The following is a 26357-nucleotide window of genomic DNA, read 5'->3' as shown; positions in this document are numbered from 1 at the left end:
AAGTCAAAGTTTATTTGGTCCATTATTTTTTATATTTAAGGAAAACAATGTAAATTGGAAAATGAAAAATATACCTTACAGTATCAAAAAATATTTTAATCCAAGCCCCATTAAAAACCATGAGGTACTGCATGATTCTGGGAAAGTTAAAGTCTCCCCCACCCTGTCAGATGGCAAAGAAGAAAACACCTTTCATTTAACATAGTGCTCCTTAAATGAGCAAATAAATCTTTCACTAGTTTTCCACAAAAACCTGAATTTCAGAACATAATGTAAAAAAATCAGTTAGGATTTATAACTTGATATAGAACTGAATCTTACCAGATTGTAGATATTACCTAGGAAATGGCACTACTACAGGTCTTGTTCTTGTGCCTCAGATGAGAAATACATAAACACTGAACATTTCCCACTGGTTCTGAGATGGATACAATATATAGATTAGTCAAGTCAACATCATTAAAGCCTTCAGAGAAAATGAAATTCACCAGACAAGATCCCTGTGATTGTTACATAGTCACCAAATCAAAGCAAGTGGAATTTAGGATTGCTGCTTAACGCAAGGAAGTGTGTGCTACAGAAAGTGACTTCTGTACCATGGCCCTTTGAGGCTGAGGTCAAACTCTTAACAAAACACTTGGAATAACAGTAAGTGTTCAATGTTGACATTTCTTTCCATAATTAACATAGTTCTTGGCAGTTCATTGTTACAAGATTCTGCAGAGGGTTTACTGTTCAAGAGTTGTTAGATTATAGAAACGAGGTTGTGGATTAATTACAACAGTGGAGGACTTGCCTAGCATGTATCAGAGGCAGTTTGTTGTGAGTTCAAGGCCAGCCTGACCTATACTTCTATAATAGTAAGCTTCAAGACAGCCAGGACTACATAAAAGCTCTATCTCAAAACAAAACAAAAAAGCACCTATACATGAAAATAATCCTTTCATAATATCCCAAGCCTCAATTTTTGTGTCTTGTGATAACTTGGCTTTAGGCTTCAAGGCCTCCCCTCAGCTCTCGTTGCTACCTATACAAAGTAGATGCTGTTCAGGCAAGTAAATGCACCTTAGAACCTGTGCAGTCTTAGAAACCAAAGTTCAACTTCCTCCTCTAAAATGAGGATAAGCAGTCCCTACCTCAGCCAGTCAATGTAAGGAGCTCACTATGCAATGTAAGGTGCCACCATGCTGTTTCCCCGCCATGGAAATACTGATTGACTAATCACCAAGGACAGTCAGAACTCTCCTCTGCAATGACTAAGGCTTGTCCAGAAGCAGCGGACCAAGGCTTCTTTCCCTTAAGACCAACTTTTCTTTAGGAAAGCCTCATATTTTTGTCTCAAAATATACTGCTTGGCTATTATTATCTATGGCCATAGACAAACACATTTCTTCTTCTCTACTAATACAGTTTTAAGATACATTTGAGGTCTTCTAGCCCAGGAAGAGGTTATTATAGAAATTTTCAGAAAGGACATTTCATTAGAAATTAAATCGCATATTATTTTTCATTTAAAATTTAAAATTCCATTTAACCAACTTAAAATGCATGTTAAAATCCTTTCCAATTTTTGGTAGCTAGTGAATTTGAAGACAGAAAATAAAATGCTTTGCCATTACCATCAGTTGGATCTTGCAAAAGAAGCAAATTAACCCATAAAGCAGGCATCTTTGAATGTGTACCGACCACAGATTTTTGTGCCCATCCTTCCTTGAGCTTACCATGCTTAAATAAACGTCTGATAGAAATCTTTAAGAAATGAGTTTCTTTCAGAAAATCTCTAAAGTGCTAAATGTGCCTTAAGTTAGGACATGCAATTTATAAATGATATATAATACAAACAAATATTTATCCCTGCTGTAGGTTTAAACAACAGTATAGGTATGTTAAAAACTCCAAAAGGAACTGTATCTTTTCCTACCCTCTAACTTCTCAAGGATTCAAATTAAAAAGCTAGCCAAGAAGCCATCTACTATAAGGGCTGTTTGTAATTTTACAATAATTTGTAAAAGCTCCCAAAACTATGTGTGTTTGTGGCATTAAGTAGGCTTCCCCTTCAGGTGACTGCACTCTGGAATCACAGTTTCAGCTGTTGTTGGAGACTGTGGATTGAGGACCCACTGTTCTGGAGTGTCTCAGTCACTGGCCCTTCTGCTGCTGTGCTTTTGACGACTTCAGATACTCCACTGGTTCCCAGGATGCATGGCAAACTTAAAAACACTTCATTATCCAAACCACAATATCCCTGAAATGAAAAAGTCGGGATTATAATAAAGCTGAATTACCACAAAATACTAAAATCATGGTGCTGGAGAGATGGTTCACAGTTAGAGTGTGTACTGTTCTTCTAGGATCTGAGTCATCCTCAGCCCTCATGTTGGGCAGCTCACAAGTGCCTATAACTCCAGCTTCAGAAGGTACAGCCTCCATGGGCACCTACAGCTCACATACACAACCCTTGCCATATATACATAATTAAAAATAATAAAAACAAACTTAAAAAACAAAATAATGAAAAGAATTCTCCCTTGATTTTTTTTCCTCCCTTGATTTTCTAGTTCTATTACAAAGTGATACAAGTTAAACTTAATTTGTGATTTTCTCTTTTTAAAACAAAACAAAACCTTAATATGTATAGTGTTCTGCATGCATGTATGCTGCAGGCCAGAAGAGGGTACCAGATCTCATTATAGGTGGTTGTGAGCCACCATGTGATTGCTGGGAATTGAACCCAGGACCTCTAGAAGAGCAGTCAGTGCCCTTAACCTGTGAGCCATCTCTCCAGCCCTTTACTGATTTTCTAAACTCAAGTTATGGCCCCAGAAAGTGTTTGAGACAGGAGAAGCCTGTCAGAGACACTCTCTTTGCAGGGAGGTAAACTAGCTGTCTGCAATATGGTCAGTAGTTGGAGGCTAACCCAGAGATGGACAGTAGAGTCTTTGCTTTGGGGAGCACAGCATGGACTCTGGGCACAGCCACACACAATAAGTTATTTTATATTTTTGGTTGTGAGCCTCGCCTTTAACGGCTGAGCCATTTTTCCAGCCTACAAAAGATTATTTTAAATTTTTTTCTCCCCATACTGTATTTCCCTCCTGGTATTCAAGAAAATCTTCCCTAGCATGTATACCTCACGTTAGCTGTGTTTTGGGCAGAATTTGTGCTCTGGTAAAGGAGAGAAAGCTGCTGGGTGACTTGCTGGCACAGGAGAGAGATGGCTACCAGGAAAAGCGTAGGTTATACGAACACCTTGGAAATGTCTCCCAAGCCACACCTGAGTGAAAGGGCAAGCTCATCATGCAGATTCCCACAGTGAAGCAACTCGAGACTTTCCATGTCTTACACCAAAGCTGCTGGTCCTGACACTGCACGCCTGCTGCCTTCATACGGTTAATACCAAAGACACCAAAGTGCCTGAATGAAGGTAAGTTACCTTTGCTAGAGTTGATACAGAATGCACTTTCTTTTTATTATTTACAATGGTGTCCACCAGGTCAGCCACAGACAGTCCAACAGACCACGACCTCTGACCTTTAACTCTCAAAAGTCCCATGGCTCTAGAATACAAGAGAGAGGGAAAAAATGTTAGGATTTAAGAAGGCTTGCAGATAATGTAATTATTACTTAAGCTTTTCCTAAGATGTCAGGTCCACAGTTCACAGAGGAAACACAAATACCCTCATAAAACAAAAAAGATGCTCACCATCATGAAGATTTAACTAAATAGTACTGAACAGTAAGTACCAGCTGGGTGTGGTGGCATATACCTTTAACCCCAGCACTTGGGGGGTACAGGAAGACAGGGCTAACTCTGCCTTACAACAAAAACGACTGAACAAAAGCCATGTAAATATGCGTTCAGCCTATCAACGCTGACAATGATAGGAAGGACTGATAACTAGTTTTGGTTGCTGAATGAAGAAAGCAGCAGTTATAAGCCCTGCTCGGATCATAAAGCGGCACGGATGCAGAAACCCCTTTCCTCGCCCTTTGTCCCATGGGCCAAGCGTGCAAAGGCATGCATACGATCGTGTTTGCTGCATTTGAGAAGCGGACTGGTTAAACGAATCATCGCCACATGCCCCACCACCACGGCCCTTACAAAAATTAGGCTGGGGCTGGAGTGATGGCTCAGAGGCTGGTGTAAAGCACAGGCGGCTTTTCCAGAAGAGCGAGTGAGTTCAGGTGCCAGGAGGCTCCCACTGCCAGTCACTGCAGCCCCGGGGAGCAGACACCCTCCTCACGCACACACATACAGCAACACAGGCACATCGCAGGGAAGAAGGGAGGCCGGCACCACTGTCCCACCGTCAACAATGCTGTCCCGCCTGGCGTGGTAGTAAGGTGCAGCGTCTCACATCACCAGCGGTGAGCTCTAGCACGGGCAACAGCTGAGACAGGGGTGACGGCGTTAACAGGCGTCTCCACGTTGTGTTGTCTGGGTGGCACTGGGGATTAAACTCGGAGCTGGGGATGTGCTAAAATACTACCCTCCTGTGTCTTGCACCAAAGCTGCGGCTGCTCTGTCTGACAGAGAGCACACTCTTACTGAGTCTACTGGGAAGACAGGCACTGCGGGCCACGCCTTTAATCCCAGCACCCGGGAAGCAGAGGCAGGCAGAGCTCTGTGAGTTCCAGGACAGCCAGGGCTACAGAGAAACCTGTCTTGAAAAAACTAAAACAAAACAAAACAGAGGCCACTAGGAGAGATGGAGCGATGGCTCAGCAGTGAAGGGCACAGGGGACCCAGGTTTGGTCCCCAGCACCCAGCTGGCGGCTCCCAACTGCCTGTAACTTCAGTTCCAGGGGATCTGATATCTTTGTGTGGCCTGCACATGTGTCAGACTCACATGTAATGTGTATGTATGTATGTATATATACACACACATGCAAACAAATCTTTATACATATAAAATCAAAATAAATCCTAAAAAAGAAAACAGACTTACATGTACATTATAGAAAGGTATTTAACTTTACAACTAATCAGGCTGTAGGATGGTACAGACAGTATAATCTATTATAAATAAACACTGTATATGCAGAAATATTACAAAGTAGGGATATGTGGACATTAAACTAGTTGTCTTTAGAAGATGGAATTATCTCAGCTTTTTACTCTATAAACAGCTGTGATGTTTGAAGTTTATAATAGGCATACTTTTTGTTAAAAAAATGTATGTAAATTAAAACTAAATTTATCCCATTTAAAAACTGTAGGGAGCATGATTCAGTGGTAAAAACACATGCTTAGCATATCCATGGCTCTGAGTTTAACCTCCAGCACCATCAAAACAAAACCACAAAACAACAAAATAGAAGAATCTGTAATGCAACAATGCAGTTTTGTTTTTACATTCCCTCTCTTACTACTGTTACATGTGCTAAAACTCCCAAACTGAAGATTTGCACATCTACACTTTACTACCCTGCCAGACTTAAGGAGTGATGGACAAATGACAAATGGTCTGAAAATAATCTATGTGCCAACCGCAGAGGGCCTCCAGATAGTGTCTGTGTCCCGCACTGCCCTCTGATAAGAATATGAAACCCTTTGGTCTTAGGCCGATTTCCAAATGGATTTGTGTGTGCTCAGTCTATATCCACCTCTAGGTGCTTGCACAGATGGATCCTCTTCCACATTAACAGCATTAGATGATTAGATGTAAGGATGCAAACTACTGTCTCAAGTAAGTGCACTGCTCCTCACTTTAAATGCCTGAACAAGCTTGCACAGCACTGCCCCTCGTGCGGCCACACTTCCTGTTAGCTAACCCTGCTTACAGCAGCCAGTGAGAACTGCTGTGTACATAGCTGCCTGAGCAGCCACGAAGCACGTGACTCAGTTGGATATTGGAAAATTGGCGCTGTTACCTGCTGGACAGCTCTGCCTGAGCGCTATGACTCATTACTCCGTCTTGGCCGCTCCATGAGCACACTAAAATTAAACAAGGAATTAGTTATATTTTGCCAATGATTTTCTTAAGACTAAGATGTGATATATGACTGAGAGCGATGGCTTATGTTTTTAATTACAGCCATCAGGAGTTAGACAGGAAAAGACATCTCCTTGAGTTCAAAGCCAGCCTGATCTATGTAAGTTCCAGCACAGCCAGGGATACACAGGTGAAACACTGATTTTAAAAAAAATAAATACATAAAGTGTGACAACCAGTCAAGGAACCCAATCTTTTTATAGTTTTTTTGTCCTTTAAGAGCAGTTAGTTTTCAATTGATGGCACTGAATTTTCTGTGCTGGGCCAAGAAAGATCTTGACTCTAAATCTCCTAAAAATGTGATCCCTAAAGTGGCTTCTCTGCCTGTTCTCACTCATCAGCAAAGATCCACGGGCCACTTCACTGTTCACACAGGAAGAGGTGTTTCCCCAGGTGGCTGCACATAGCAGGCTTTCAAATGCTAGAAGACCTTGACATCTGCTCTGCTGTGGAACACTGACTAAAGAATAACTTTCAGGATGGAATTTCTACGACTGTAAGAGAAGCAACACTTTCTAGGTTACCCACATCCTCTAACCAATGTATAAGAAAATTAAAAACCCTGATTCAGCACAAACAAGCAGCAGTTTTTAAAGCATGAGGGGACTTGAAGCCTTCTTTCTGCACATGGTAAGCATGCACTTTGTCAAGGCACTGCATCCGAATCACCCACAAACCGGAATCTGTGCTGCACCCACAAACTGGCTATCTGTGCTGCTTTTTACTACTGGCCTGAAATTGCAACATTTGAACCATTCCAGTACTCATCTATATAAAAACTTCTTTAATGAAAATCTCTTTTAGGGTAGGCAAAGCAAAAGCACATTTGGCCATAGAAGAATATCTCACGTCTAAGAGTCACATACTCTAAACTGTTAGAAAGAAACAACAAGACCGGACTATTTAGTGATGTGTCAGTGACTATGGATCTGGCAGAGTGCAGACGCCTCCCTGGGGCAGGGACCACTTCCTCCTCTTTTGTGCCTATTATGTCTCTATTATGGTGCTGTGGACACAGAAGCTAAGGAACAATCAACCACACACACCGTTCAAGATTATATTTGGATGTGTAATAGTTAACGTGGAAAACACGGGGAAGCTTCAAGCTTTGTTACAATGCCGGGATTGAACCTAGGCCTTGCTCATTCTGGGCATGTGCTCCACCACTAAAATCTACGTCCTGTCGTCTCTGCCTCCAAACCAACCAACCAAACAAACAAACAACCCATGGTCCACTGTGCAAGTAAAAAACAACACAAATCAAAAACTGTTACAAGAAAATGTAAATACATACAGGAGCCTAAGGAATGTTTCAATAATGATTTTTACTGTTTTGGTTTTTGAGGCAAGGTCCTGGCCTTGAACTCCCGGGGTCCTTTTGCCTCTGCTTCCTGAGTGCTGGGATTAAATGTATAAGCTGCCATGCCAAGCCCAAGCAATGTTAAAAATGTTCTACTTAGGTGGTTATGTAAGAATTATTTACTTAAGTTTTCTGTTGTATTATTAATATATTAACAATAATTAAAAACCGAGGCATAGAAAACGTTTGCTAGCTGAAATACAGTAATTAAATATCTTGAAAGGATAAATGAAAATAGTAAGGTAGGCAGGTCAATGGTGGCCCACGCTTTTAATCCCAGCACTTGGGAGGCAGAGGCAGGTGGATCTGTGTGAGTTCCAGGCCAGCCTGGTCTACAGAAAGGGTTCTAAGACTGTAAAGAGTTGTCTCGAAAAACAAAACAAAACAGACAACTAAAAAAATAGTAAGATAGGCATGAAAAAAGGTTCACAAAGGAGATAAAATAACCAGAAAATTTTGAGTATTGCTCCAATATGCATAGTTAAGATGGGACAGGTAAGATAAATAGGAATCTCATATACTTCTTTGTACTTAATTTTTTAAAATTTATTTATGTATATGAATGCTCTCTTTGCACGTATGCCTGCATGACAGAAGAGGGCATCGGACAGAACAGGGCACCAGATCCTACATAGGTGGCTGTGGGCCACCATATGGTTGCTGGGAATTGAACTCAGGACCTCTGGAAGAGCAGCCAATGTTCTTAACAGGTAAGCCTGCATCCATGTGTGTGCATAGAAGCTGTGCCCAAAGAGGCCAGAAAAGGGCATCAGAGTCCCTGAAGCTGGAGTTCCAGGCAGTTGTGAGCCACCCTGAGGTGCTCAGGACCAACCCCAAGCCCTCTGCAGGAGCAACAAGTGCCCCTGACCTCCAAGCCAGCTCTCCAGCCCTGTGGGTCTCAAACCTCTTAATGTTTCCTCTACAGAAGCCCTGACTCATATGTTAAAATGTTTAGTGTTCAAACCTGCTTATAACAAAATAAAGTCAGTCAGGAGTTTTACTGCCCAATCCTTTACATTCTGAGGTAGACCCACCCTTGGTTAATACATTTAAAACAATGCATTTAATCACCTTTATCATCTATTCCCCAACACTCAAAAACAGACTCCAAAAATTTCAATGAAAAAAAAAATGCCCATAGGGGACACTGGCTGTAGCTTATTCAGTGGAATGCACACTAAGAAGGTAATGAAAGGAGGGTCAGAAGCTCAAAGGTCATCCTCAGCCACACACCAAGGTAAGGCTACCCTGGGTACAGGCCCTGTCTCAAAAATTCATTAAGTAAAAATACTGCCTGTAGTGTGATGATATTTTGTTTATGCCTGAAGATCAGAGTGCAAAGCTAGCCATACTAGTTAGCCATAGAGGCCAGGCAGTGGTGGCGCACACCTTTAATCCCAGCACTCGGGAGACAGAGGCAGGCGGATCTCTGTGAGTTTGAGGCCAGCCTGGTCTACAGAGCCAGTTCCATGACAGGCTTCAAAATGATACAGAGAAACCCTGTCTCAAAAAGCCAAAAAAAAAAAAAAAATTAATTCTATCATATTACTGTTGTCATTTATGCAAAAATTATCATCAGTTGGTATTAATACGCAGCCAGCAGAGGGAGCTTTTGATCCATTTCTGCCTTTAGGACCACTGTGAACCAAGTGTTGAAGACTGCACAAAGGTATAGGTTTGTGGTTAGTTTGTGTAATAAGTATAGCATCCCTGGAATAGGTCCTGGCACTGGAAAAGACAGTTTATACACATACATTTCAAATATACAACACTGTATTTAAATAATCCCAGTTTGCATTCTCCTATATTCTTCTGTTCCTGGTTCTCAGCTGAGAACGGAAGTTAGAAGTACCATGTCTATTGCCTACGTTTTTACTGCCTCTTGGCAATAAACCTATCCTGCATGGATAGGTGGTCTCTCCTACATGAAGTTCTAAGCTTCCAGATGAGTCACTAGTGGTCACCACAGTATCTCAGGCAACACAGGTGATCATTTGTAGTAAATCCCTACATTTGGGGTTGCAGAAATGGCTCAGTGGTTAAGAACACTGACTGCTCTTCCAGAGGACCCAGGTTCAGTTCCCAGCACCCACATGGCAGCTCACAACTGCCTGTAACTCCAGTTCCAAGGGATCTGACACCTTCACACCAATGTGGATAAAATAAAGTTTAATAAATTATAAAAAAAGAGACATGCTATAAATTCCTATATTTGAAATAAAAGGCACTTAATAAACAAAGTACTTTTTAAGGAGATTTTAAATTATTATTTAAAGAACTCAAATTCTATTAAATACATTTTCCTCCCTTCAACTAGACAGAGTACAAGAAGATGAACAGCTACATTTACTGAGTGACACCATCCTATATATATGTATGTTTTTGTGATTTTGTGAGTTACTGTACATGTGCACATATTATGTTGCTGTTAGGAATAGTTTATTGATCACACGACAGAGAAGGAATAGGTCACGTAGTAACTCCATAAGACAATGTACCTTGAAATGTTCTTTTTGGGGGCTGGGGGTGGTGGTTTGAGACAGGATTTCTCTGTATAACATCCCTGGCTGTACTGGAGCTTACTGTGTAGACCAGGCTGGCCTGGAACTGGCAGAGATCTGCCTGTCTCTGCCTCCCACACGCTGGGGTTAAAGGTATGCTTCACCACTGCCTGGCCTTGAATTGTTCTCATTCAACTCAATATTTATTATACATGAAGAACTACATCATCTTATTAGTGGCACTGGCTAAATACACACACCATTTTTAACACCACCTGTGGGCAGTTCCTGGCTAGTGCCTCTGCCTGGTTCTGATTTCCCACTCTTGGGATGTTTTCACCATTCTTCACATCTATTCAAATCCCACCCACTCTTCCAACACCACCCACTCTTCCAACACCTAGTTCAGTGACCGCCTTCACCTGATTTCAAGGCACTATAGGTATTATTCTTCTTTTCCTAACGATTTCAACCAATGTCAAATGTGTAAACGTCTAAGCACCAAAATAATCCTTAATCAAGGAGTATCCTGTGCCTTGTCAGCTAAAAGAAGGGACATGTCTCCTCTCTAAACCCTTCCACATTACACGGCACCTAGTGCAACAGCCAGCACAGCATAGAGGCTGTCACACGGGTGCAGGTGATTAACTGAGGGCAGCTGCCGCGCTGGCTCCTGACCAGCCTGGCTCACAACACAGAACAAGGTGCAAGGAAGGCATCTCAAAAGTGATGCTTTTGTAACAGCGAGAGAAGTAGGGGTTTGTTAAAAGGACCACAGGCTGAAAATTCATTGCAAACAAACAAACAGGAGGCATTCATTTAGGAAGAAAGATGAGTCTAGAAAAATATATGGAGAGGGTAATGGGGACTTCTAAATGCTTCGGGTGTTTTGAAATGTTTAAATAGAAAATTAAAACTTTTAAATTAGTTCTAGACTCCAAAATGCAATTAAAAATATAAAATTTGACTAAGGGGTCTTAAGCTCAAGGAAAACAAATAAATGAGTATAACAGGGGCCAGGTTTAGCTCAGTGGTAGTGTACCTGCCTAACCACACTTGAGGTCCTAGATTGAATTCCCAGCAACCAAGACACACACACACATACACACAGCCAGCAAATGACCCCGGAAAAGGCAATCACTGAGCTGCCTAATTCTTAAGTCCCAAATAGATCTGAATGCCATGAGTTTCACAGCATCAGCAGCAAAATTAATAACAATGTACTTACTTACCTTTGTTTTCTCCCTGTTCACCAACAACCCATACTTTTTTGCCTGAAGTCTGTGTCTTCAAAACATTCATAATAATGTACTGTAATCTCTGTGAGTCCAGATTGCATCCAATCCCAATCACTCGATTTGGAGGAAATGTGCTCAGTTTCCACGTCACATAGCTCATGATTTCCACTAAATGTTACACACAGAAAGAAAATTTAAAGATTAAAAAAAAAAAGGTTTCTATCCTAGCTCACAAGGAAAGTATTGTTTCACTAGTGAACGTGTTAGAGCCTCTGAAAGTCTTGCACGCTGAAGCATTAGACTTTCTGAGGCAGGCTCTGCTATATAGTCTAGCTGGCCTTGAATTCCCAATCTTCTTCCCTCTGCTCCCGAGTATTGGGATTACAGAGCTGGTAGTATGTTTCCAAAGTACATTGAAAACACTAGCTAGGGTAAGGCATTTTCGTATTATTTTCTCATAAAACAGGGGTAGAAAACCAGTAAGTTTCCAGAACAGTTAAGCAAGAAAAGTGAAAACCGGGTATAGAAAATAGGAAAATAATAATTTCATTTCAATAAAGCACTGGTACTGTATGTGCGTGTGCGTGTGTGTGTGTGTGTGTACATGCACACTCACATACAGGGTTTTGAACCCAGGGCATCATGCATTCGAGGCACGTAGTGTATCATCAAGCCATATCCCCAGCCCAATAATCTTCTTTCACTGATAAATTTCTTTTGTTCTGGGCTTAAATTAAAATACCAGTTCATATATTGTTATGACTACAGCACGTAGAAAAAACCTCACAACTTGCCTTGTTCTTATTTGACAAAAGGTTCCCATGAGTCAAAGAGAGCAACGTCTCTGACAATTATAAATGAAACAGAGAACTCTGGAACATTTCAAATACACACTCACTGACTGAGCCCTACCCACCTAACCCTTTGCAAACATTCACGTCTTTAAACAATCTGCAAAATATAAAATGCTAAAGATGACGGTGATGGCACAGGAAGGAAAGGCAGCTGCCATTAAGCCTGACCATCTGAGTTCCATGCCCAGAGCCCACAGGGTGAAGGCAGAGCTGTCCCCTGACATCCACACACAGTGGGTGCGTACACACATACCGCATTTTGTCAGTGGCCATGTCAGAGAAGCTGCAGCCAGCAATGGAACTTCTGGAGTTCAAGTCACAGAATAGCAAAGCCACAAGGAGCAAACCCTGGAGAAGCAAAGCCCTGGGCGGGGGCGGGGGCGGGGGCGGGGGCAGGTGTATCTCTAGAATGCCCCTCCCTTGCTTCTGCTGTGAGTCCTCCTGCTTGAAGCTGCCGGCTCCCTCTTGTTTCTGGCATGGTGATCACTCTATGAAAGGAACCCACTGTACCTAGTATACTGTATCTGTTTCATGAGAAAATCCCACTCCACACTGGGCAATTTAATCACAGGTCAGCCTAAAGATTGTGATTGGGAAAGCTGGGTGTTGGTGGCGCACGCCTTTAGTCCCAGCACTTGGGAGGCTGAGGCAGGTGGATCTCTGTGAGACCAGCACAGCCTGGTCTACAGAGCGAGTTCCAGGACAGGCTCCAAAGCCACAGAGAAACCCTGTCTCAGAAAAAACCAAAAAAAAAAAAAAAAAAAAAAAAAATAGTGCTTGGGACAGTTAGTAAAGATGACTAGGAAAATGATTTAGGCTATTCTGCCTATTGTTCCAATAAAAGATACAAAAAAGACAAAAATAAGCTAGTAGTCACCTTCCCCTTATGCCCCTACACTCAGGGTTAGACCCGAGTTCCTTGGTGATGTAGTTTACAGAATGAATCACAGGTGTTGGTATGCACATTGGAAAGGAAATTAAATGATTCCATTGTGTGGAAAGAATTAAAAGTGTAGATGGTTAGCTAGACCACTCATTTAAAGTTTTGTATAGGGTAAGAATCCGTTACATGAGCTGGCCGAAATATACTTGGCTTGCTAAAAACTTTGTTAATCGGTAATAAAAGAATCATTGCTTTGGGGTGGGAAAACCAGTACAAAGGAAAATGTTTACCTACTTGTGGGCGTCTAAGGAAAACATGTAACTTGTGATCTTAATATGATTTCTTCTTATGCAAAGATTTTAATTTGCTTTTGGAAAATATGTAACTTGTGGTTATGAGGTAATCTTTCCTTGCATAGAGGTCTCTGTTTTAGCTGGTAGAAAAGGGATAAGGGGGAAATATAGACTAGAAAAAGCAGCAGACAGAAAATAGTAAAATGAGGGATTAAGCTTTGGCCCTCAGAAAAGCCTATGTGTGTATGCAGTTAACCAATGCCACACCTCTTCTCTGGTGTCTTTGACCTGCTGAGAGCTGGTTCTCTTGGCAACACTTTATGAAAACTGGGTTGTAACCCCAGTAATAACAGTTGACAGAATATACACATACATACTGTTGATGGTAACATTAGTCTCATTGAATAACCCTTTTATAAAACTAGCAACTATACTGATGATCCGGGCCATCACCTGAATTTAGAATAAAGCCTTTTACCTGGCTGAGATGCAACAAGGAAGACAGCATGTTGACTATAATGTGCCAAAGCTGGGACAAGAGCTCTGAACATGTCCACATTGCTTTGCACAGCATGCAGGTAGGACTCAGAACCACCCAGAGAGTTGGCTGTGAAGATCACCACCTTGGAATGAGCAGAGGCACACAAATCTGATGAACAAAAAGAAACAGTCTGAGTTCAACGTAGTATAAATTAATGCTAGTACACGATAAAACCGTTTCTCTATTCTATGAACAGAGAGCCTGTAGGCATCCCCTATAGCTGTCAATCAGAATGCTGAAGAGTTAACAGCACAGACGCCAGGCCCGAGCATGATGATACACAGCTGTGTGTGACCCAGCACTTGGGAGGTAGAAGCAGAATGGTTTCAGAGTGGAGGCCAGCCTGGGATACACAATAAGACAGGCAGGAGTTAGAAAGAGCCAGCACAGTACACGAAGACCGAATTTTCTATGGAGTTCACAATTCTTAAAGGGGAAATGAGTAATATGCTATGGGTAAAATGAGCCGGCAGCCACTGGATCCCTTGAAAAGTGATGTGACACAACCCAGGGCGAACGGGAGGACAGGACACAGGAGTGAAGGCGAGTCAGCAGAGGGGCTGGGACTCAGGCCCAGGAGTCTGGCTTCACATGTATGCTATTAATCCTCCTTGGAAAACTGAAAACTGGTAGCTGCAGAGGTTAGGAAAGTCAGTGACTGCCAGGCAGCGTAGGCACACGCCTTTAATCCCAGCACTTGGGAGGCAGAAGCAAGTGGGTCTCAGTGAGCTGAGGACAGCTTGATCTACAAAGCAAGTTCCAGAACAGGCTCCAAAACGACACAGAGAAATCTTGCCTCAAAAAACCACACCACACCACACACCACACCACACCACACCACACCACACCACATCACACCACACCACACCACACCACACCACACCACACCAAACCAAACCAAACCAAACCAAACCAGCGACCAGTTCAATTTGAAAACTACACCTTGGCTTCAACCCAATTTGTTAGAATCCTTCTCCTTTTCCTCCTCTGGCTTCCTCTGCCTTGAATGATACAAATGTCCTCATTCTCACAGGTAATTCTGAGTCCCTACTTGGCAGCAAGTACCATGTACTGTACATTTCTTCCAAAGCTCCTGTCTCAATTATTCCAAGTCTTTCACCAGTTATCAATGGCTAATGACACACACACACGCGCGCACACACACACACACACACAGAGCCTCTGCCTCTAGGACTGGGCATTTAAGAGTCTATCCTACAGGGTCTGGAGAGTTAAAAGGTCCCTTAGGAACCTCAGGGCTGGGAACAATGGACACAAGAGAATACCCAGCTCCACAAGGAGCCTTACACGGCCATTAGAGCAGTGCTCTCTCTGATGAGGAAAACGAGCTAATTGTCTCCTCCAGGGACCAGAGTGTTTGCTGAACACTGATGTACTGTTTTTAGAACAGACAGACAAGCCGACTCCTCTGACCACCATCAATCAGTACATCCTAGTTTGTGGGACTGCTCTATAGAGTATTTGCAAAACAGTCAAGGAATATAGGAGACCTCAGGGAAAACAAAAGATGCCCACACCACTGTGGCATGTACAAGCGGGTCTTTCTATAAACTGGTAGAAATGCTTTGGGAAACACATTTGTTCAATGGCCTGTTTTATTATTTTGATTTTTAAAATTCACTTTTAATGTTATGTATCTGTGTGTATGCCACATGTGTGGGTGCTTACGGAGGCAGCTGGGACCCTTAGAGCTAGAGCTACAGGCAATTGTGAGCTGCCTCATCTGGGTGTTGGGAACCAAACTTGGGTCCTCTGCAAGAGCAGCAAGTGATCTCATCCACTGGGACGGCTCTCCAGGGTTGGTGGGTTTGTTTTTAAAATTATGCATTCCCGGTAAGATATTCTTAAACCTGCATCCCTAAACATGGTGTTTACCTAGGTCTAGGTAAATATACCTGTAATGATATGACGTTTCATACACTATAAAAGGATGCCTTCTTAAAAGGCAGAAGAGCAGCCTAGGTGGTAGGTGCCTACAGTCTCCACTAAATGGGGGGAGGAGAGGAGCAGGTGAACAGCCACACTGAGGCTCACACACACAAAAGGGTGACACAGCAAAAAGGCACTTCTTTTTCTTTTTGTGGATGCTGGGATTGAACCCACGGCCTCATACACCCCAGGTGAGCCCTCTACCACTGTTCTATACCTCCAACTGCCTAAAATAACACAACAACCTTTTTGTTCTCATTAGAGCTCACGATAAGCATGGTTTGAGTACAGACAACGTGAAATGAGTGTTTTTTGTTAGTCTTGGCTTAGCACTCTTGTATGCACCACGGGGGATGGCGCATGAACACACTTTCTCTTTTTAAATGTGTAAGTGCTCTGTCCACATGCACGCCTGCATGCTAGAAGAGGTCATCAGACCCTGAGAGATGGTTGTCAGCCACCATGTGGGTGCTGGGAATTGAACTCACGACCTCTGGAAGAGGAGCGGTGCTCTTAACCTCTGAGCCATCTCTCCAGCCCCAAAACTCAATTTACAATGTTGAGAGATAAAGGCTTCTGCCACTAAACTTGACAACCTGAGTTTGATCCCAGGACCCACGTGCAAGAAGAGAATCAGCTCTCAGAGGTACACGATACTATGGTACATGTGTGCCCATGTCCCACAGGTAAAAATATAATTGAAAATATATTTATATTTATTGAAAAAAAATCTAGGACTTAAATCCCAGTCCCATAAATAAACAATGTAAGACTCACTTGCTAGAGCAAGTAACATAACAATAATCAAACCTTTGCTGATCTCTACATTAGGCAGGCTGAAGATATCAAGGTCCATCGTCCCTTGGTTAGTCCCGTCTGAGAGGTCTAAAAGGAGCAGCTTGTCTGCAATTCCCTGTGTGGAGAAATTAGAACAAGAACCGCGTTCTATAGGAGCTCAGTGAGAAAGACTCCAGGAGGCCTGCTGCGACAGTGACGAAGGACATGTACGAGACACCATTATTGGAGTGGCATGGCTTACTCAGGGGGCAAACTACTTCTTCTCTTCATGGAATGAATGGCAGAGGGAACATGGTGCACTGGGTAGGTACACTACCGTTCCTTTTGAATTTTGACTTTTAATGCCAGAGTATCTGTTGTTGGTACTGTCCTTGTCTTTCTTAGGCTTGTCTGAGACTTAGTACTAGTGCATGTGAAAAATAACACAGTACGTATAGATACTCAAGATGAGAACTGACCCCCAGGTATTCACTTCAAACAAGACAAGAAGCTTCAAACAAGACAGAGCTTTAGAAGGGGGCTCAGGCTGTACCGGACTGCCGAGTCACCTGTGAGGTGCTGATCACCATGCTGTAGGAAAATAAAGATCTAGCAGAGGACGATGCATCTCTAGCCAATTCTTAGGGGATGCCAATGTCGCCACTCTGAAAGCCAGGCGTGGCAGTCAATGCTGTGGTCCCAGCACTCTGGAGGCTGAGAAAGGAAGACTATTTAAGAGCAGGTAGGGCTGCACAGCAAAACCCTGGTAACGATCTGGACTATAAGTTCTGATCCCCAGAAACCCATGCAAATAAATGTGCACAGGAAATGGCAGCCCACAATTAATTGCAGCCTCAGAAGGCAGAGGGGGTTCCCAGAGTAAACTGGCTGGTGAGACTAGCCATACTGTCCAGCTCTGAGTTTGACTGAAAGACCCTGCTCCTTGATGCATAAAGTAGAACAGCGACTGACATTAACCTCAGGTTTCCAAATGCATAAAAACGCTTCTGTCCATGTACCACGTGTGTAAGTACCACAATGTGTACAATGTGTACTTACACATTCCCAGAAATGCCTAGACACACATTCCATATACACACGCATGAAAAATGGAAAAAGAAAAAAAAAAAAAAAACTAAAGTCTAATGAAAAAGTATAGAAGCGCTTCCAGCCACTAGGTTCACCTACCTTTGCTGAAATTGTCAATGTGCAGGCAATACCCAAATCTCCACTTCCGACCACAGTAATTTTGTTGGGCATTTTATTCTCATGATTTGTCCAGCCCCTTGAATTTATGTCTGAAACACCTAGAGGGAAAAAAAAGTTCATCTTGAAAATTAAAAGTAATATTAAAAAATCTTTTCAACATTTTACAAGCTCAGTGAGGTGGCATAATTTATAATCGCAGCACTCAAGAAGCCGAGGTAGGATTGCAAGTTCACGACCAGCCTGAACCACATAGCATGACTTGTTCCCCTGTCCCTTCCCTCCAAAAAACCCTTTCTATCATCTTAAAAATAAACAAACTTCAAAAGCTCTGGTAGAGATTCTATAGATTAAAAAAATAAACAACTCGCTGAACTAACGAAGGCAAGGACAGAAACCAAGAATGGCAGCTCACTCCTACAATCCCAGCAACCGGGAGACTGAGGCTGAGCCTGGGGCGCATGGTGACACCTTGTATAGGGAGCAGGAGGCGCAAGGGGAGGAGGCTGGCATTTCCGGGCATGTCTGTAATCCCAGCAACGTGGAGAAGGCAGGAAGGTCAGGCGTTCAAGGTGATCTTCAGCTACACAGTGTTTGAGGCCGGTCAGAATCACCTGAGATCCCATCTCAAACTAACAAACACATTGCATTCCCTCTCCCCAGGAAAAAACGGGAGCCTTATATTGAATGTTGTTTTACATTGAGGGTCTCCTTTTTAAAGACAGTATTATAAACATTTAAAACTTTTTATTTGGGGCTGGTTAAGAGCGCAGGATCCATCACCCTCATACAGACATACATGCAAACAAAACACCAATAAATACATTGTTTACATGTATGAAAATGTCATACTGAAAGCCCATATTATGCCCAATTGTTATTTGCTAGTAAAAGACGGAGGAAGACACTCGACACTGACCTCTGACCTCAACATTCACAAAAATCCTACTGAAAATTTCTAGGCATGAGTAGTTGGTCTTACCCCCAAAAAGAAAACTCAGACTCTGGTTCCATATACTGAATAAGCCAAAAAGCTACAGAAGCATGAATGACAAAGGTTTGGATAATTAATTTATAAGGGGCTCTGAACAAAGCAAGAACTATTTTATCTGTCTATGTAAGAGTAACATTTTTATATTTTCACAAGCTTTAATTGGAACTCTGTGGCAATGCCTTATGACTCATATACAGGAATTTATTTATGTACACACACGCGCACACACACACTTATTTATTGAATTTAAGTAGCACAGAGTACAGAATGCTTTTTTTTGAGGAACTAACTCCTTTACTTTCATGGTGCTCTGACTGACAATACAAACCTTCAGTGAGTTTTGAAATATAGGCCAGCAAGTCCGCCTGCTGGGCTTCACTGGATGATGCCACCGAATAAAGAGGAAGTTCCTCTTGAAACTTGGCGATCATTTCTTTAATTAATCCAACAATGACAGATTTAGGCTGAAGAATACAGGCAAAGGGAAAAGTTACACACCACTTTTTCTAGAGAACACAGCTTTTATATCGTCAGTCAGTCAAGGCGATCTTTGAACAATGCGCAGTTGAAAACCTATGCATACCGACTCCCCCCAGACTTCCTTCCTATGGAGGACCTGTTTGCTCTTCACCTTCACTACAGCCCCTGCCTGTTTTCTTTCCTCTTCACCGCCGGGAGCCGAACTCACAGCCTCGTGTGTGTTAGGCAAGCACTTCACATTGAGCTACACCCACAGCCTCTGAGGTCATACCACTAACAAAAACAGCACACACTTTGCATGCTAGATCTACGTATAGCGAAAAATGCCTGGCAGCCATCCCATGTCTTTTTTTTTTTTTTTAAGTATTTCACAGAATTTTAAATAATGAGAGAGCCACGAGAAACTTCACATGCTAAAAGCAGAGGGAAGCCTCAATGGTATAATAATATTCTACATGGTACAGCTCACTTTATGCAGCTTTAACTGTATGTTTGCTTACATTGTTGTTGCATGTAAGTGGCTCCATGTGTGGTTTACTTTTACTTTATTTTTTGGCTCTTCAAGACAGGATTTCTTTGTGTAGCCTTGGCTGTCCTGGAACTGAAGTCATTTTAAACTAACAGAGAAGCTGCAAAAATAGCACAGATCTGCCATCCAGCTGGTAACCCTCATTCTACCCCACATCTATTTCCTGAAACACGCAAAAATAAACTATCGACGGGAGCCCTTTATCCCTCAATCTTCTACTGTGTATTCCCTTACAAAAGAAAGAGGGAGGGGCTGGAGAGACGGCTCAGCAGTTAGAGCACTGGCTGCTCTTGCAGAGGACTGGGGTTCACCCAACTGCCCATCACTCCAGTTCCAGGGGATCTGATGCCCAGACAGGCTTCCATGGTGTCAGGCATACATGGGATTCACATACATATATGCAAGTAAACATTCATATGTATATATCTTTTTTAAACGATGCATGTATTATTTTTGTTTTCTGTGCATTGCTATTGTGACTGTGTGAGAATGGGGGATGCCCTGGGACTGGAGCTACAGACAGTTATGAGAATGGGGGATGCCCTGGGACTGGAGCTACAGACAGTTATGAGAATGGGGGATGCCCTGGGACTGGAGCTACAGACAGTTATGAGAATGGGGGATGCCCTGGGACTGGAGCTACAGACAGTTATGAGAATGGGGGATGCCCTGGGACTGGAGCTACAGACAGTTATGAGAATGGGGGATGCCCTGGGACTGGAGCTACAGACAGTTATGAGAATGGGGGATGCCCTGGGACTGGAGCTACAGACAGTTATGAGCTGCCATGTGGGTGCTGGGAATTGAACCAGATCCTGTGGAAGGGCAGTCAGTGCTCTTCACCGCTGAGTTACTCCTCTGGCCCCTATAAAATAAATCTTAAAGGGAAGATCCTGAAACAACACAGATATCGAAATATATTTTGAAGACGGTTTTATGAAAACAGTTCAAAAAGAAGAGACAGGGCTGAGGAGATGGCGCAGGCAACTAAGCGTCTGCTGTACAAGACTGGACCTGAGGTCAGATCCCCAGCAGCCGTTTGAAAGCTAAGGTGACAATGTGTGCTTGCTAACCCTGGAGAAGGAGAATCCCCAGAGCTTGATGACAGGCCTGCCTAGCCAATCAGAAGACCCCAGTTCAGCGTGAGACCCTGCCTCAAACAAACAAACAAACAAACAAACAACAAGGGGCCAGTAAAAGAGCTTGGCAGGCAAGGGTGCTTGCTGCTAAGCTCGACAATCTGAGTTCGATCTCTGGGATTCACATGATGAACAACTGACTTCCACACACATGCCATGTCATATACACACCATATGTGCACATATAAACACATGCAATAAATACATAATATGCCAGGTAGGGGTGTAACTGAGCAGTACAGTGTCTGTCTGGAATGAGCAAGGCCTGGCCTGGAGTACAGGACTGTACAGGCCTGGCCTGGAGTACGGTAATCACATCTGTTTCAGAGAGTGAGGTGGAAGGTCACAGGCCAAGGCCAGTACAGACAAAACGCAGCAGCAGAGTGCTTGCCTATCATGCTTCAGGCCCTCTTTCTCTATTACCCACACACACTCAGTTAAACAAAGCACATTTCAGATTACATAGTGTATGATGAACTTACACAAAGTTAAAAGGCATGCAAAATTACACATATCTCTACATAGCATAAGAATTATTAATAGGCAGGAACTAGGAAGTAGAGTTCCAGTATTTTGCTAACAGATTTTTATAGACCCCCCCCCCTTAAGTGGTAAATGATAATAAAACAACACTGGCTGGCTCCCAGACCTGGAGAAGGCAGCTGTACAGGGAATGTCATCAGTGTTTTGGGAACGTCAGAGACTCAAGAGAGCTTAACTTCAAACTATTTCTAAAGATCATATGAAGAATGTAATTGAAAGATTATCCCAGTGTGGTGGCGCACGCCTTTAATCCCAGCACTTGGGAGGCAGAGGCAGCAGATCTCTGAGTTTGAGGTCGGCCTACAAGGTAGATCCTGACTCAAAAACAAAACAACAATAAGAAAGGAAAGAAGACACTGTATGTTTACTCGTACTACCAAGATCAAAGATAAATAATCAGAAAAATAAAACTTAGAGAAAATCCAGGTTGATCTTACATGGCTCCAGTTTTGGAGATAGGGCAAGTATATTCTGCCTTTGGCATCCACATGTTTTCCCACTGAGATTTCCATGTTTGCAGTTGGCTTCAAGAAGCAAATGGGCGGAGCGAAAGGGTGAGAATCCAAGATCCAGAAGCGAATGGGAATGTTGTATGTATTACCTATTTGAGACAAATAAACAATCGTGACATATACGTATGCATGTATAATGCAGCTAGATGGGATTTTAGAAGTAGGTAGCTAGGCATGGCGGTAAGAGCTTACAATTTTACTAATGATGCTAAGGGAGGAGGGTTGCAAGTTTGAAGCCAGTCTAGACCTCGCCTCAAAATAAAAAGGGGGCCGATATGTAGCTCAGCTGTAGAGCCTTTGCCCAGTGTGTGTGAGGCCCGGGTTCAATCCTAAGTACTGAAATAAAAGGAAAAGGGTATCCAAGTTTGTATGTAAAGGATGGGTGGAAATCATCCTGCTTTTTATCTTCTCTACATTGGGAAGAGGCTCCCACCACAGCACCAGCATTAACACAGTGAAACCAACAGCAGTCAACTTTTCAATTCAGAAGCAATTTACAGGACGTGCTGTATTGTAAGCCTGGGACACAAAATACTTCCCATGTAGTTCCTTTGCCCATCCCAAGCAGAGATACTGTAGCTCCTCTACTTCTGTATGTATTCTACACTGGAATTATTTACTTATCAAGCCTGCTTTCCTACTCCAGCGTAAATTCTCTCTCATTTGTTTCTATATCCCCAACATCAGGTATCATGCCTAATATACTAGCTGCTAAATAAGTCTATCATATAAATAAGAGTTCCAGGACAGGCTCCAAAGCAATACAGAGAAACCCTGCCTGAAAAAACAAAAACAAAAACAGACAAAAAAAAAAATGTATCCTCTAACTCGAAATAAATGACCTGAACCAGTTTCAACACATTCCCTTCCCTTCCTTCTTAGCATCTAACCAAGGAAAGTAGGGAACACAACTCACAGGCATGAGTGACAGGCAGAAAACGGCTGAGGTCGGGCAGGAGAGAAGGAAGGAAACACAGATGTGCCCTGCCTGCCCTGCCTCCCACTCTGCAGCCTCTGCAGCCTCTGGCCAAGGCTTTCATCTCCAACCATAGGCAGAAAAAAGCCTCCACACATCACTGGCTGGGGAGACAGGAAGTAGGTACGCTTGCCCTGGTCAAGAAATTAACACAGGGAAATGCATGATATTTTAAAAAGTCCTCCAAACTCTCACTGTCAATGCTGAACCCTTTCTTTAGAGATTTTTCTTCCTATCTGACTGGGTCTCCCAAAATCCTCTTCTCAGGCACCAGCTCCTCCTGTCGAGTTCATTTACTCCTATGCCCTCCAGTCAGCAATCAAGTAAACTAAGTCAGGAGGAACACTTACTGGGAATTTCTAGCATTAGTTATGATGTATTAGTCACTCCAGGTGGTGCTCTCTCTGGGCTGATCTGTACCACGAATGAATGAATGACATTTCTCTTGTTGAGACTCCCCCGTCTCAGAGCTCTGGGTCCAGGATCACAAACGTCCTACTTCACACAGAGCAAGAGCAAATGCAGAGCGGTGGGACCGTGGCCACTGCTTCAGGGAGCTATTTTTAACTGGAGCTTCTTCTGTGCTGACCCTACCAGCCTACTGAACAACTACTGACGAGCATTCGGTAAGCAGAATTAACATCAATGCAGGCCTTCCCTGACAGATCTCAGGCGCACATAAGAACAGAGCGGTGTGCCTCAAGGAACGAAGCTCCTGTTAAGTGGGCTGCTCCCGCAGAGAGGTCCCAGTTCCCTCAGCCCCTGTGCTTACCCTGGTACATCACAGGAATTGTCCCAGTGAAATTCAGCAGGTCTTTTTGGGAAGTATCTTTGAAAACTAGAAGAAAAAAAAAGTTCCAAAATGTCGGTGAGGAACAGAGTGAACAGTAATTAAAGGATGTGACTGCACATACAGAAATGCCTAAATAGATCATCTTAAGAGAGAGAAATGTAAGAACGTAACACTTGGACACTGAAATCCAAGTTTGAAGCCCAGCTTCCCCTCTTAAGAGGCATGCAGCTTGCCAGGCATGGTGACCTACACTTGTAACCCCAGCCCTTGAGAGGTACAGGCAGGATTGCCACGAGCTCAAAGCCAGCTTATATTATATAATGAGTACCAGGCCAGCCAGGGGGTACATATCCATCTCAAAACCACAAAAGGGCCGGAGCGTAGCTCAGTTGGTAGAGTATTTGGCTAGTAGGTATGAAGTCCTGGCTTCAGCCTCCGTGACCAAAGAAAACCGGGAATGGAGGTGTCTGCCTGCAATCCCAACACTCAGGAGATGGAGGACAGGGATCACAAGTCCATGTCTATCCCTGGCTACATGGCAAGTCCTGAGATTTGGAAGCTCTTTACACCAAGTAATTAGTAATCTAAAAAAGGCAGCAAGGATTAGAGGGTGCGGTGCAGGATGCTACTTGTACCGTAGGTGTCCACAGAATATCTGAAGTGTGGGAAGTGCGTGTTCACATTCTTCAGCTCTTCCACAGTCAGATCCCTGAACTTGTACTGAAACGAGAAGCATGAACACGCGATGAAAACAGAGCTGTGAACAGGACTCAGGCCTGATGTACGCCAGGCCCTGCGCGGGGCTTTACCGCTGCAGACGCCAGCAGTGTTCCACTCATTACCAATCGAAACAGGCCCTCACTCTGTGGCTCTGGCTGGCCTCGAGCTGGCCACCTCCCTGTCTCGGCCACCTCCCTGTCTCAGCCACGCAAACGCTAGGATCACGGGTGTGCATCACCAAGTGCTAAGGAGTAAGGAGAGTTTACAACTGCTCTACTTTATAAAAACAAACAAAACCCGAGAATCCATGCAATTTGCAAAGTCACATCCCAAGTAGTAAAGCCCAAACTTAACCCCAACACCTATGCGTGATTAGTACAATCTAAATGCCTCTAAGTATCCCCGAAAGCCAAAGAGACAGCACAGGATGAACCACTCATCACTACTGAAACATGTATTTTTTTAAAAATTACATTTTAATTTATTTATTTAGTGTAGTTCTATATTCGTGGGTGGACATGTGGAGGGCAGAGGACAACTTCCGGGAGTTGGTTCTTTCCTGCCACCATTTGGGACCAAATTCAAGGCTGCCATGGTCGTGGCGGGTGTCTAACCATCCTGTGGGTCCCTGACTCTCTTTGGAATGCCTCCTTCATTAGAGACATCCTGACTCTCCCTCCCACCTCTAGTCCTGTATCCTAGGTTGCTAGGGGAAAATCAATATCAGCAAGTTTGCCACAAGAGGAGAACTGCCTCCTCCTGCCTGTCTTGTAGCCCTGCAGACATCATGTAACTTCTTTTAACTTATTTTTCTTCCCTGCCAAGGGAAATAATATCCACTCCCTAGACTTGTGGTACTCTAGCACTATATCCTTCGCTATAACGTCCCTAGTAGCACACACATACACTGGTTACATCTAAAATTAATAGCATTCAATATATATGTGTCTATACATACATGCACGCACACATGCATGCACACACACACACACACACACACACACTGGATTTTCAAGACAGGGTTTTTCTGTGTAATAATCTGGCTGTCCTGGAACCAGCTCTATAGACCAGGCTGGCCTTGAACTCAGAGATTCACCTGCCTCTGCCTCCCACGTGCTGGGATTAAGGGTGTATGCCACCACAGTCCGGGCTAAATATATGCTTTATGATGGTTCATCAGGAAATAGAATATAGCAATTAGGGAACATTCCTAAAGAACATTCCTGTCAGAGAACACTTGGGTTGTTTCAGATACTTCATTTTCATATAATTCTGCTATAAACATTCCTGTGCTTCAAAAGGGAGACCTCTCTCTCTCTCTCTCTCTTTTTTTTTTTTTTTTTTTTTTTTTGTATTTTGAGACAAGTTCTTATTATGTAGCCCTGGCTGGCCTGGAACTCACAGAGTCTTGAGTGCTGAGATTAAAGGCGTGGCCACCACGCCCAGTGTCTCAAGCCTGCAACCCCAACGCTCAGGGCTGGCTGAGGCAGAAGTGTTGCCTTGAGTTGGAGGGGATGCAGCCTTGACCACACTGCGGGGCAACCAAACGCAACCAAGCAACCCACACCTCGGACTGCAAAGCCAACTGTCTGAACCGACTACGGCCAGGATTTAACTCTTGGAGCTCTCAGATGCCCACGGCCAGGAAAGCCAGCTCTTGCAAGGGCGATCCGAACCGGCGGGGTTTCTAACAAGGGGCCCGGACTGCATGCGGACGGAGCAGAGAACTCCCCACCTCTGCCCGGGGGCCCCAGCACCGGGAGCTGAGGCAGGAGGATGGCCGCAACTTCGCGGCCAGCCCGGGCGGCAGTGTGAGCCGGCGTGTCCAGGCTTGGGGGGGGGAAAGGACGCGGGAGGGGGCCGTGGGGCGGGTGGGAGCCGCGCCAGCCCGCCCTCCCGCCGCCCGTGCACACTCACCTTGCCCAGCAGCCGCCGCACGCCCTCGCGGTCGAACTCCATGGTCGGCAGTGCCGCCGCCCTGCGCGCGCAGCCGCCGCGCCGCGGACGGGGGCCGCCGAGGCCCAAACATCCGCACAGGACGGTCCACGCCCCTCCCGCGGGCGCACTCCCGT

At 43.8% G+C, this 26357-nt stretch overlaps 1 protein-coding gene across 1 annotated transcript; it reads right to left on the bottom strand.

Moving 5' to 3' along the window:
* Positions 1 to 26279, bottom strand: Uevld (UEV and lactate/malate dehyrogenase domains). The gene is made up of 12 exons (XM_051174299.1): positions 26203 to 26279; positions 24201 to 24285; positions 23545 to 23610; positions 21722 to 21885; positions 18922 to 19057; positions 17582 to 17700; positions 16427 to 16529; positions 13604 to 13774; positions 11090 to 11263; positions 5875 to 5938; positions 3434 to 3557; positions 1 to 2245 (listed from the first exon to the last, which is right to left on the bottom strand). The coding sequence occupies exons 1-12, from the start codon at positions 26242 to 26244 to the stop codon at positions 2078 to 2080; spliced, it is 1416 nt and encodes a 471-aa protein (XP_051030256.1). The 5' UTR covers positions 26245 to 26279; the 3' UTR covers positions 1 to 2077.
* Positions 26280 to 26357: the final 78 nt, after the last annotated feature.

The sequence above is a fragment of the Phodopus roborovskii genome, unplaced genomic scaffold (genome assembly GCF_943737965.1).
Source record: "Phodopus roborovskii unplaced genomic scaffold, PHOROB, whole genome shotgun sequence".
NCBI lineage: Eukaryota > Metazoa > Chordata > Mammalia > Rodentia > Cricetidae > Phodopus > Phodopus roborovskii.
The sequence above is the reverse complement of the archived record's forward strand: the minus strand, read 5'-3'. Positions and strand labels throughout refer to the sequence as shown.

Excerpts from the sequence above, each read along its gene's own strand:
- Uevld (XM_051174299.1), bottom strand. The coding sequence starts at position 26,244 with ATGGAGTTCGACCGCGAGGGCGTGCGGCGGCTGCTGGGCAAG. Across the intron at positions 17,701-18,921 it reads TATTTCAAAACTCACTGAAG|GTGTTTCAGACATAAATTCA; the intron begins GTTTGTATTGTC and ends TTTTCCCTCTAG. Across the intron at positions 2,246-3,433 it reads CTGTATCAACTCTAGCAAAG|GGATATTGTGGTTTGGATAA; the intron begins GTAACTTACCTT and ends TTTTCATTTCAG.